At 37.0% G+C, this 12,997-nt stretch overlaps 1 protein-coding gene across 1 annotated transcript; it reads right to left on the reverse strand.

Moving 5' to 3' along the window:
• Positions 1–5,421: 5,421 nt before the first annotated feature.
• Positions 5,422–6,655, reverse strand: LOC116193711 (probable glucan endo-1,3-beta-glucosidase BG4). Its single transcript, XM_031522460.1, is given in 3 exon segments — positions 5,422–5,996; positions 6,200–6,314; positions 6,317–6,655. Coding segments are annotated over 3 exon segments (1,029 nt in total).
• Between the last annotated feature and the right edge of the window lie 6,342 nt (positions 6,656–12,997).

A 12,997-nucleotide genomic window follows, 5' to 3' on the forward strand; every position in this document is an offset into this window, starting at 1 on the left:
TTACATGTACACAAACTTAATTAAGTTGTATACACTATTGTATATTGAATACCAATCAATTACATCTATATATATTTATATATAAAGTTGTATTCCATGCACTATTCATGCATTATATGAACAATTTCATATATGCCAAGAAATATTTAAGTAAGGATAAATAAGGTTAGTGAGAGATATTTTTTATTTTATTTTTTAAAAGTTATGCAGTGATTTATACGAGGTGACCAACTCTCCCGTCATAATAGAGATAGAGATCCTAAAATTGCTGCTAAAATTATTATGTCCTCTTTTTCTTATTTTATTATATCCTTTATATTTTTATTTAATTTCAACTATCTTCTTTCTGAGTTAATTAATTTTTAATGATAAATATGTTTTTTAATTTTACAACAATAAACAATAATGATCATAGCTAGCTAGACTAAGTTACCGTTTCCAATTTTTTAATACTTGTAAGATATTAGTTAACTTACTAAGCAAACGATATTATTATTAATTAATTTTGAATCCAAACATATCATACATTATTTCCTTCTAACTTTTAATAGCTAAAAACTTCAGAAAGTCGTGTATAATAATCACATTCTTGTTTTATTTATTTAAAAAACGAAAAAAGAAGCTTATCGAAAAGAACAAAAAAGAATATAAATTAACTTTTAACATTTGGCTTATAAAACAAATTTCATTTAATCAACCTGTGTGGGCAAATAATTAATTTTAATTCATTGTACTAAATTAGGACCATCTTACTTAGGTTGTACTAGACAATTTACCTATTAATTTATTTAGATAATTTTATTTTATTATATTAAATTTATATGCCTCTATCGTAAATAATCGAGCAAGAAAATAATTTATTTATATTTTATTTTTTTGCTCGATTATTTACGATAGAGGCATATAAATTTAATATAAGCCAACCTCTACAATGACACGTGCCAAAAAGCAGTACCTGAAACACAAATGGTTATCGTTTGCCACAAGACAATTATCCAACTTTACTGAGCAAAATTTGAAGACGTAAAATATTTCAAGCTAACTAACTTAATATTTTATTATTCCAGAGAAACTTGGAATTTAGTACAACAACATTCTACCCCCATTTCGATTTTTTCTACCGCCATTTGGTATTATTAGGTTATAAGGTTTTTTTTTGCTCTTCCCATGATACAAAAGAGATTTATGGGACTAATAAAATCACATAAAAATTTCAATAGCTAATAAAATAATACAGATAGTCCTATTACGAATATCGAATCAGAAATTTTTTGATCATCAAGTAAATATGTGCACTATTAGGTAACATCCTCTTTGATTTTAACAAGTTATAAGTTTATTAATATTCATATGTGGCATCTTTTTTCATGCTCCGTCCTCCTTTGGATCCCTTATTCTTGGTACATGACTCTTTATTATATCGGCAATGGAAGAAAACACTTCCAATAAAAGCAAAAATGGGAAGTTCTGAATTACGACATGGAAGAAATCAAGAATTAAGCGAGATGTAGACACCAGGGTGTACCTACACGGATCGGAAGTGGCCTGTTACTTTCATGAGCGTCGTCATTTCCATAAGCTCTTTCAAATTGGAAAAGAAAAAAAGAAAAAGAAAAAAATCATTTTGGGTGTGCTAGCCTATACTTATAATACGGCTGTCTCCAGCGGGCATGGAGAGCACGTCTCCATTGCCCACGTGGCAATGAAGAGATGCGCAGGCAGAGACGCGCGCGGGTGGAGAGAAGCTGTGCGTCTCTGCCAGACACCAAGGCCGCCAATGATTGGCTGCCGCGTGGCAGCCCTGCCCCACACGGCAGACAATTTTCATTTTTATTTTTATTATTAATTTTTTTAAAATAAAGTAGCCGAAAGGCCAAATGCAACATTTTTAAAATTTGTTGTCTCTCAAAATTTTTCCTATAAATAACCACATAAACCCCGCTATAATTTCTTTCCAAATTACTCTATACCTTCTTCTTCGTCTACGAGCCAAAAAAAAAACGGCAGATCCAAATCAATTTCTACAAAATTCAAATGCTCCCAGGTTTTACATGTCAAATTCGAATTTCCCCCAAAATTCAAATTTTCACATTCCCAATTCCCATTCAAATCCGAATTATCCCCTCCAAATTATCATCATCTATATCATCATTCGTATTATCATCATCCATATCCTTCTCCATATTATGGAAATGGAGGTTCACCCTCCCAATTTATGGGTTCCACTGGGTCCACATCTAGAAGTGTTGTTGGATCCGATCAATCCCCTCATTCGACACCGGGGGTTCACCATTCACTCAATTGCCAACTGACGGCCTAGAGGGTATCGACATTCACGATGATGATGTTGAGGTTCCTGAAGCTGAAGAAATGGTCGGTCACACTTCAAAAAATTGGGAGTGAGAACAAGATGAGCTGCTATGGAGAGCCGGCTATTACGTGGGAAAGATTCCATGATCGACAACGATTAAATCGCCGAGCAATTTTGGGACAAAATGAATGATCGTTGCTACCAAAACAACAATGTCATCTTCTCGAAGAAAACAAATAATGCCTTGAAGCAACGGTAGTATAAGATACACCAATTATAAGAGAGCTTCCTAGGCTGCTACGAGACTGCTAAGTATCGTCATCAAAGCGGAGCAAATGAAGATGATGTCAAGGAGGTGGCAAACCAGCTTTATAAAGGTAAGCACAATAAAATCAAATTTTGGTATGTTAAGACATTGGAACATACTTCGAAAGGAGCCGAAATGGAGAGCACTTTGGCATCCAACTAATAGTTCGAAGAGAACTAAAACAAATGCTTCCGACAGGTACACGACATCGTCCAACCCGATGAGGATGCTAGCCTTCTACCTCATCCAGAAGGCAGAGACGCAGCAAAGAGAAAGAAAAATGGTAAAGGTAGAAAGGTTATTTCTGATGTTGAGGCAAAAAAGTTATCTTAACCCGATGTGATTCGACAGCATCTAGGTATGAGAACATGAGGAAGCCTAGGGCAGGGGAGTTTGAGATGAGAAAGAAGGAGTTAGAGGCCAAGAAGTGGAAGCCAAGCTAAAGAGGGAAGAAATTGAGGTAAAGAAAAGGCGTGCTCAATTGGAGGATATGAAATTGTTGTCGCATCTCATTTGTGTAGACAAGTCTATCATGCCTCCACACGCACGCGCCACTCAAGAACAGTTGTACCCCTCTAATTAGCTATATAGTCGTAATTTCCATTTCAATCGAATTTGTAATTTCTAGATTAATTGAATGGTGTACTGTTGTAACCTCATCTATTTAATTAAATTTAAATTTCACTAATAATATGTCTTATTGAAAATTACTAATTAATCTAAATCTAAAAAAACTAGCTGTTGTAAACTAGCCATTAGAAATTAGTCTTGAAAACAAGCCGTTTCAATCACTTCCTCTCTGTAAAATTCTTTCAATCTAATATCATATTCATCCACTTACTCTCATTTCTATTCAATCAAGTTCTCTGAAATCACTTCTCGAACATTTATTCTTTATGGATTGCTAGGTTTTGATGGAAGAGGTGCTCTTCGATGATACAGAAGAGCAATGACTTGAACTATCGAAGATGATCTAGCGAGGAGAATATGGGGCAAGCTCTTCCTCAAGACCAAAAAAGAAGAAAGTAAACATAAGCCACATTGCAGGTCACAATCAACTTGTGAATGACTACTTCGCTAGAAGCTGGTGTACATTGAGTAATTCTAGTGAAGATTTCGAATGGGACGGCCTTTATTCCTTCCCATTGTCGAGGGCCTCTCAAATCATGATCCATATTTCCAGTAGAGGTCCGATGAGGTATGCAACCAAGGCTTTTCCCTATTGCAGAAGTGCACAGTTGCCATGCATATTATGGAGTATGGAGTTGGAGTTGACACATCTGATGAGTATATCTGGATGGCCAAGAGTACTGCAACCAAATCCTTGGAAAAGGTTCATCTTCGACGTCGTCATGGTTTTCGGGGGTAAATACTTGCAAAGGCTTAATGCAGCCGATGTCCAATGCCAACTACAAGCCACGGAGGCCAGCAACGTCCTTGGTATAATGGCCAACATTGACTGCACGCACTGGCCGTGGAGACATCGCCCAAAAACTGGGCATGGTATGTATCGAAGTGGTTTTCATGGTGATCCAAGCTTAATACTTGAAGCAATGGAGGGACCTGACCTTTGGATATGGCATGTTGTTTTTGGAGGAGCCAGGTTCAACAATGACATCAACGTTTTAGACCGGTCATCCTATGATGATTTGCTACAAGGTCGTGCTCCCGAAGCAAATTTCACTATCAATGGCAATTATTATAGCATGTGATATTATTTAGCGGATGGTATATACCATTAATGGGAAACATTTGTCACAATGATCCTCGGATCACAGTCAGAGAAGAGCAAGTTCTTTGCCAAAGCACAAGAATCAACACGAAAAGATGCGGAGCGTGCATTTGGAGTGTTGAAGGATCGCTTTACGTGGTCCTACTCGATTGTGATCCTAGGAGAAGTTTGGAGTGATTATGAGAGCTTGCATCATATTGCATAATATGATCATTGAGGATGACGAGAAACGTATGATGTGAACGTCGATCTGACAACCTTGTATTATAAGCCCCTCAACGGCGACTTACCGCTACCAAAGCTAGAACTGCAAAATTTTGCTTCATTACAGCAATCGTTCCATAATAATATCAAGATTCGGGATAGATACATCGTTAACTACAGGCTGGCCGACTTGGTAGAACATATATGGCAACTACGGCATAGCCACAACGAGATGTATTCATTTTTAAAATTATTGTTCGTCATGTAATTTTTTTAATGGATGTGTTTTTCTTATTATGGCGTGTATTTTTTTGACATTATGTGATATTAATTTACTTTAATGAATTTTAATTAATTAACATATTTTTTATTATTAATTTAAATAAATATTTTTATTTCTTTTTTATTTTTTAATTATGTTTAATTAATTCAATTAATTAAAACTATTAAGAATATATATTAAATATATATAATTGTAGTTATATTCATTTAATTAATATAATAAGTATGTGGGCCGAATTAGATACATGACTGGAGTAGATATCTCTCTTTTTCTTGGAGTTTATCTCTGTCTAACGTGAAGTCGATATGGTAGTGCAGAGTCCAGTTCAGAGACAAGTGAAAAGACATACCCAATGGAGATGGCATAATAAGTTTTGCAAGACCCTTTACTAGGTCTTATTCTTGTTTTGAAGCCACAACAGGAAGTGCTCTCATGAGATCGTAAATACACTCGAGATCTACCCGTTCTGATAACCCTAGAGTTCGCTCCACGAATAAATGTTTTGCTAGTCATCGCGGACATTTAATTTTATTTGGTAATTGCATTATAATAGCTTGTTTCTATTTTGAAGAGAAGAAAATAACCTAAGAAAATACGGGGTGCACAGGAGTGCCATCGGGATTGAATAACCCAAAGTGTTGCTCGATACCGGCCGGTTTCTGATCCTCATTGAACATGGCAAAGATAAAACCTTCCAGATATGTATTGGGTCGTTTCGGTGTTCCTTCCATTGCGAGAAATTTCTTCAGAAAATTCCGATTATAAGTCCCAGCCAACTCTGGAGTCGCGATATCCCCATTCCCAGCTGAGGGCCAACCGCTCTCGGACACCACAAGGTCGACGCCACTCACTCCTAGTTTCTCCATCGCAGAATAAATTGCATCCAGTTGTGCATCCAGTAGATTCGAGTAGCTCAAGCTGCCATCCTGAACCACGGGGCCTGAAGCAGTGAACAGTGCATAGTCCAACCGCACGTTTACAGGATCTTCTACATATGCATAGTAAGGATACACATTGGCCAACAATGGTGAGCTTGTACTTGACAAGAAATCAAGAATGCCAGCTAACGTCGCCCTCGCAGAATCCATGAATGCACCGGCCGATGGTGGGTAGCCAACTGCCAAGGTAGTCGTAGCAATGGCAGTAGTTACTTTAATACCTGACAGAACACGTTTTCATAGATTTATACATTTAGTCCGGCTAATCTCTCTCCATAATATAATTAGCTGAACCAGTTTTCAGTAATCTTTTTACTTCTTGCTCGATTTGCAATACGATTTTTATGTGCATAAAATAAGGTCAGTGATGCTATCTCTATCTCAAATTGACAAAATCATAAATAGGTTGTTTTCGTCATGTCACCTGCATAGCCGTAACCATTTAGAACATTCTGAAAGTTTTTCATGGCTGGTACGAAGTATTGGTCGAACTCTCCCGGGATGATCTCATTCCCAACTACAATGTATGGGAAGTCAGTGTGTCAGCATAGGGTTGAACGTACGTGTCAAACCACTGCTTCGTCGCATCTGGACTTGCAGCTAGGGCGGGGATATCCTGATCGCGCACACCAATGGTCACCTCAATGCCGCTACCCCTCAAGGCTTGTAGGACTTCAGGGACAGGTTCGAACAACCGTATCTTTCCAATGTTGTACTTCTTGAAGAGCTGGATGACATCGGATGGCGAAGGAAGGTTGTCGCCTAGCATTCCATAATTAACTCCTATGTCAAGTGATGCCTCCACACACTTCGTAGTTTCAGGTCGAACAATAATCGCCAAAACAAGAATACTTGCTAAAACTTTCCTGACTAATCTCATGTTTTAATCTTCTGAATAAACCTGCTTCGACCAAATTCAAAGTTCAAGTTAATTAACCTGCCATATTAGTTGCAAATGAATTAACCTTAACAAATAGATGAAATTTTTATTTTTTTCCTGAATGAGATCACGAAATCTCCCCAACCTCTTGGCTAAGGGTAATTCTCGATCTGATTTTAGTTAGGTCCTAGCCATGAGATATTTCTAGTAGGTTTCGGACCTCTATACTGCAACTAAAGTCCATCCACAAGTAACGCTCTGCACCTCGTGGTTAGGAGGAACAAAATTAAATCTCTGCCTCCATTTCCGAAAATCACTTTAGCAAAAATGGTGAGGATAAACTGACAATGTTCAGATCAAGATTATTATTCAAAATGGCCCCATCGAAGAGGTGTTGTCCCGCGCTAACAGAACTAGGGGTAAATGGTGCTCTTGGAATTTATAAGTTAGTTCGAACAAAAGGTCTGCAGTTTGATTCCAAGGAGAAACCGAGAAATGAAGTTCGACAGCTTTTCGAACCAAAATCTCAACAAGTCATGGTTTAACTGGTTCAACTACCAAATTGACTATTTTTTTCATTTTTTAACTGAAAATAATTTATAAAAATTTCAGAATATTAAAATGAATGAAGATATTTGACTTTATTTATTCTGTCAATTCTAAAAATATTAAAACACACAAAGATGCTACTAAATTTAAAAATATTAAATGAATTATAAATAAACTTACACGCTATAAAAATATCATGTAAACAATATATATTAAATTAAATATTTAATAGTAATCCTTTAAATTTACAAAGGAACTGCAATGGACATGCTAGTTTGTGAATTTAGCCTTTCCTAAACCTATATAAGTCAATTGTTTTTTGGGGAAAAAAACTGAAAACGCCAAAAGAACTTTTGATCGTTAGTGAATGCAGAAAATCATGCGATAAGAGTTTTACTCTTTAGTGGGCCAACCCGATTCGACTGGATTAGTCGGGACCCAATTGAGCTTCCTGATATCAAGGTTCACACATAAAACTTCTGACCATTCGTGGCAAAATAATATCAAAGAGGGGATACATATTTGACCTTCTGTGATGATAAAAAATGAATTCCCCGGCATATTTTGTGCGATAACACATGAACAATTAAAACAATTAGCACACCAATAAAAAATGTGTTAAGACTTCTTTTATTTGAAATGATGTACTACAGAAGGGGAACAAGTGAACAAACCTATTCGATACAGATTTCTAAGGTTGAGAGCAACCTTTAATTTCACCTCTCAGAAAAAAAAAATGGTTGTAAAAGAATGAGGGTTTTTCCATCATTTTACAGGAGGGCAGTATGTAACGCAATTAATCAATTGCCTAAGCTAGTCCGGATTTTATTGCTTGAATATCTTAGGTTATACAGATAAGAATATCATTTTAGCGGAAAGAAATGGCAAATTTATGACCTAATGATTTGCATATGATAGCTAAAGTAAGATATTTTTTTTCAATTACAAAAGAGACTCATAGCCTAGTGCAATGAAAGATAAATCTTAAATAACTAATAAATGGGCTCGGATAATTCCACTAGGTATCGAACGTGAGACCTCTAGGTCAACAAGCGATGATGTACACTACTACGCTATACCCTCATTTCATATTAAAGTAAGATATTTGGATGCTTATGAAGGCCTTATCATAGTCAAACTATTACCCAAAATCAGTCTTTTTATAAATAGGGATGTAACATGTTTATCCAAATAAATAGAAACAGGAAATTGTCGGTACAAATGTTTTTAAGGACAAAATGGACAAAATGGTCCCTGAAATATGCACATCAGGACAAGTTCATCCTGGAAATTTAATCTGTGGACAAATTGATCCGGACGTTGCAAACGTTTGGACAATTTGGTCCTTCCGTCCGAAAATAGGAGAGGTCCCTGACAGATTACCTCTCACGGCCGAATTTGCCGTCCCTTGCTATCAACCCCCAACCCCCTTCCCCTGCGAATTTCTTCCCGCCCTAGTTGCCCCAGATTGGAGCTTCTCTTCTCTGCCTTCTTCCCCAAAATGCGATCAAACCCTATTCTTCAAATTCTGGACAAAGTCTGAAATTCGATCAAGCTTCCTTCTACAATTGATAGTGTCGTCGGTGAGTTCGAGAAGCTGCGCAATGAGGTCAGTTCGGTTCGTTTTTGGCAACGTTGAGCTGATTTCAGCTCATCTCGAGCTGGAGATCCTGCGCAAGGAGTGCTTCTGCATTGTAAGCTCAGTTCAGTTCGTGTTTGGCACCGTTGGAGCTCATTTGAGCTCATCTCGAGCTAGAGATCCTACGAAAGGAACCTTCTGCATTGTCGAGTCAGTTGAGTTCATTAATATTGGGTTTTTTCCTGCTGCATGCTAAATTGAAATTCTAACTTGAAATTTTCAGGGGGATTTCATTTATTTCTTCTTTTGTGTGCTTTTGTCAATGGAGTCGCATTTGCTGTAGCCAGGCGGCACTATTTCTTGTACTTGGCAGCTCCTTTTACTATATCTCGTGACATATTTTGGTTTCTTCCGAGCACAAATTAGAAAGAAGTTCAATATTAAGTTTAGTTGACCTTGCTGTTGCTGTCAAATCTTTACATCCTGCAATTATTTGGCTATTATCGTAGCTCAATTTTGTCTGTCATATTTGTCGGGTCAGTTGAGTTCATTGTTGCACCGTTGGAGCGAACTGTGGCACTGTTGGAGCTCATTGTCGATTTCATTTCAGTTCGTTGGAGTTCAGTTCGTGTGTGTCTCGAGTTCAACATTGTCGATTTCTTCAGCTCAGAATTGTGAGCTCTTGGACACGATTTCACACTGTTCTATTATTTATCGATCTTCATTGAAGGAGGTATGATGAGTACTTGATGAATGAGTAGGAAATGATGAGTGGGATTTGGCGTTGTTGCATGGTCTACAATGAGTATTATGTGATATCATCGTTACCGTGCATGTTGGAAGCTAAGCTAGAGATTTCTTGTTTTACTTCTGGTTTGCAATTAAGTAAGTGGTAAAAATTTTAACTTTGTTTATTTCTTGATGGGCTATATACTTTGAAGGACGAGACATGTAATTTTGTCTAACATAAAACATTTTCTAACATGTAATTTTCTATTCTGTCTTTATTAACTTGAAATTGGAACTTTCTTCAAGAATACAATTTTTGGACAAAGAGACAAAATTTTAAGGGCAGTAATTTTTAGTAAAACAATGACTTCGAATATCCTAGTTCCGCGCCAATCATTCAGATAGAGTGGATAAAATGTTTAACAAGATCTGAATAATTACTTTTGAAATAAGCTAAGAAAGTCCATTCATCGCCCTCATACATATAAAAAAACATCGCAGCTAAGCACAAGCTCATAGAAACAGTTGCAGAAAGCAAAAGGAAACAACTTTACATTGGGGTGTGCGATGAGGCAATCTATCAGTTTGGTCTGCCCAATTTAGAAGACTTACATGTTATTCTTTGTAAATAGTTAGTTGTCATATTTTCAGTTTAGTCAAGTCTCATAGCTTTGTAAATGCCTTTGTGCTCTCCTACAACTGATATCCTATCAATGGTCGACAGGGGCATCTAAGTCTGTAATTGCTAACTCGACTATAGAAGATTCTAGCGTGTTGTGAACTGCTAGCTGTTAACTTCGGCAGGAAAAATTCTTGTATGATAAATAAAAGTGATGGGGTGGCACAATCGAATATATTGCCAAAATTTTTTGCAAAGCTCTTCCAAATTTGGAAAAACTAACTAATAAAAGTCAAGGTAATATACTCCCAGGTATTTTGCTTAAAAATATGTGATATACTTACCAACAATATATATATATATGTAATAATTTGGTATTGAGTGAATTTACTACAAGTTGAAATCATTTACTTTTCATGTATGATAAAACCATTGTCAAAAGTAATTCACTCCCTAGCAGTTGATATTATAATATCCTTAGTTTCCTATGGCACTTTTTTGTGATGGTGTGCTTACGGTTGTGAACTTTTTATGATTATTAATTCGTTAACTAAAATTAGTAATTTTGTATCTTTTAGATTTTATAATTATTTTCTTATAAATAGTATTGATAATTGAGATCACCTCTATAAAATATTTTCAAGTAGGAGAAGGGGAATAACCCCAAGAGGATCCGAGAGTCCCAGCGGGTGCGATTGTTGATTTGCATTGCGCGTGACTTCCAGGTCAATTATATGATTGTTTGCTAAGAGATCTTGCCCTTTTATGCCGCTTGCCAATTATGAATGCGTGGTTTAGCATTTGCAATGAAATTATGCTTTGTGTTTGGCATGAGGTGATGGATTTTTTAATTGGTTTTATGAACGAGTGATGATGAGGTTAGTGAGGAAGAAAATATTGAAGGATATGATGTAAATGGGCAGGAGGATCATTTTCAGCATGAAGATACTGAGCATGTTGATTCAGAGGTTTATTGGGATTCGGAATATATATTCAATGAGGATGCTGAGGGTCATTTGGATGAAGAAGAGGAGCATATTGGTGATGGATCAGATCCCGAAAATGGAGAGCATATAGTTGTGAGATTATCACCAACAACAGCGGATATGGTCATCTCTAGTGATGAAGATGAAGGCTATATTTCAGAAGAGTTAGTGGACAAGTGTATCTCTGATGATGAGAAGAGTGAAGAGGAGTTCAGAAAGTACCCCGAGTTTGATGAGAAGGCCACATTTGGGGAGGTTCAATTACAGTTACACATATTATTCCCGAACTTAATTATGTTCAAGAAAACTGTGACAGATTATAATATAGCAGTAGGAAGGGTATTCAAGTTTGTGAAGAATGACAACGAAAGGGTTAGGACAAAGTGTAGATCGGAAGGGTGCAAATGAGAGATCTTCTATTCTTGGAATAATGAGGTGAAAACTTTCAAAGTAAAGAAGTTCGTGGAGCCACATACTTGTGCTAGGGGGTTCAAAAACAAGCAAGCTAATAAGAAAGTGGTTGGCTACTCAGCTTGTTGATGAATTAAGATCATACCCGACAATGTCAGCACATGATGCTTTTGAGTGGTTCAAAAGGTATAGAGGTATTCATGTAGATGAACACATGTTATACAGAGCAATGAGGTTGGCCAGAACAATTGTAGAGGGATCTAAGAAGTTGCAATATCAAAAATTGTGGAACTACTGTAAGAAACTTAGGAGGCAGAATCCTAATTCTACATTTGGTTTGCAAGTAAATAGACCTACTCTAGAGTTGCCACCAACATTTGATAGGCTATACATTTGATTTAATGCAAATGTTCAGGGGTTTAAAGCAGAATGCATACCCCTCATTGGGTTCGATGGGTGTTTTCTAAAGGGGTACTACGGAGGACAGTTACTGTATGCGGTTGCTCAAGATGGCAATCAACATTTCTATGTGATTGCAATAGCTGTTGTTGAGCAAGAAAGTAGGGATACATGGAGTTGGTTTTTGACAAATTTGCTTGGGGATATTGGATAGTACAGTGACAATGGTTGGAACTTTATATCAGATCAACAGAAGGTACCCATCAACCAAGCAACTCTAAATTTGTTAATATTAACTAAAACTAGAATTTTATTTGACAATAAATGTTCTTGCAGGGTTTGAAATTGGCTTTGGAGGAATTAAGTCCTGGTACTACACAAAGGAATTGTGTATTGTACATATGGAGGAACTTCTACAGCAAGTACAAGAACATGGAACTAACCAGGCAACTCTGGAAATGTGCAAGAAGTACCACAGTGGTGGAGTTTGATCAAAATATGATGATAATGAAGAGAATGAATGAGGATGCATGGGCATGGCTGAAAAGATTCAAGCTCGAGAAGTATGTTCATTCATGGTATTCCACTGAACGATAAAGAGCCACTTATGTCTCATACATTGAACCAATTACTGGTGAAAATGATTGGCACCGCATTGAACTGCCACCAATTGAGCCACATGCATTTAAAAGACCGTCTGGAAGGCCTAAGCAAAGGAGAAGGCAATCTGAGGGTGAGGCAAGCAACTCATCCAAGGCAACAAGAAAGTATGGTGAGACTCATTGCTCTAGATCTGGAGAGGTCGGGCACAACATTAGGAGATGTACGAAAGAAGCCAATAATGATGCTCCAAATAAGAGGGGAAACAGAAGAACAACTAGGGGTTCTAATGCATCTGATTCACAGGTATACTAATTGTTTATTATGTTAACTATGATAGATTCAATTGGTTTTGTCTTATAAAAGCTCTTTTGCTCTTTTGGTAGGTTGAACCCCCATTAGACCCCTTAGGCCCCCCAGGCCCCATTGTAGGGTCTCAAGACTCTATCATCCTCGGGTCTAGCGTATCT

Source organism: Punica granatum, chromosome 2 (assembly GCF_007655135.1).
Source record: "Punica granatum isolate Tunisia-2019 chromosome 2, ASM765513v2, whole genome shotgun sequence".
NCBI classification, from domain to species: Eukaryota; Viridiplantae; Streptophyta; class Magnoliopsida; order Myrtales; family Lythraceae; genus Punica; species Punica granatum.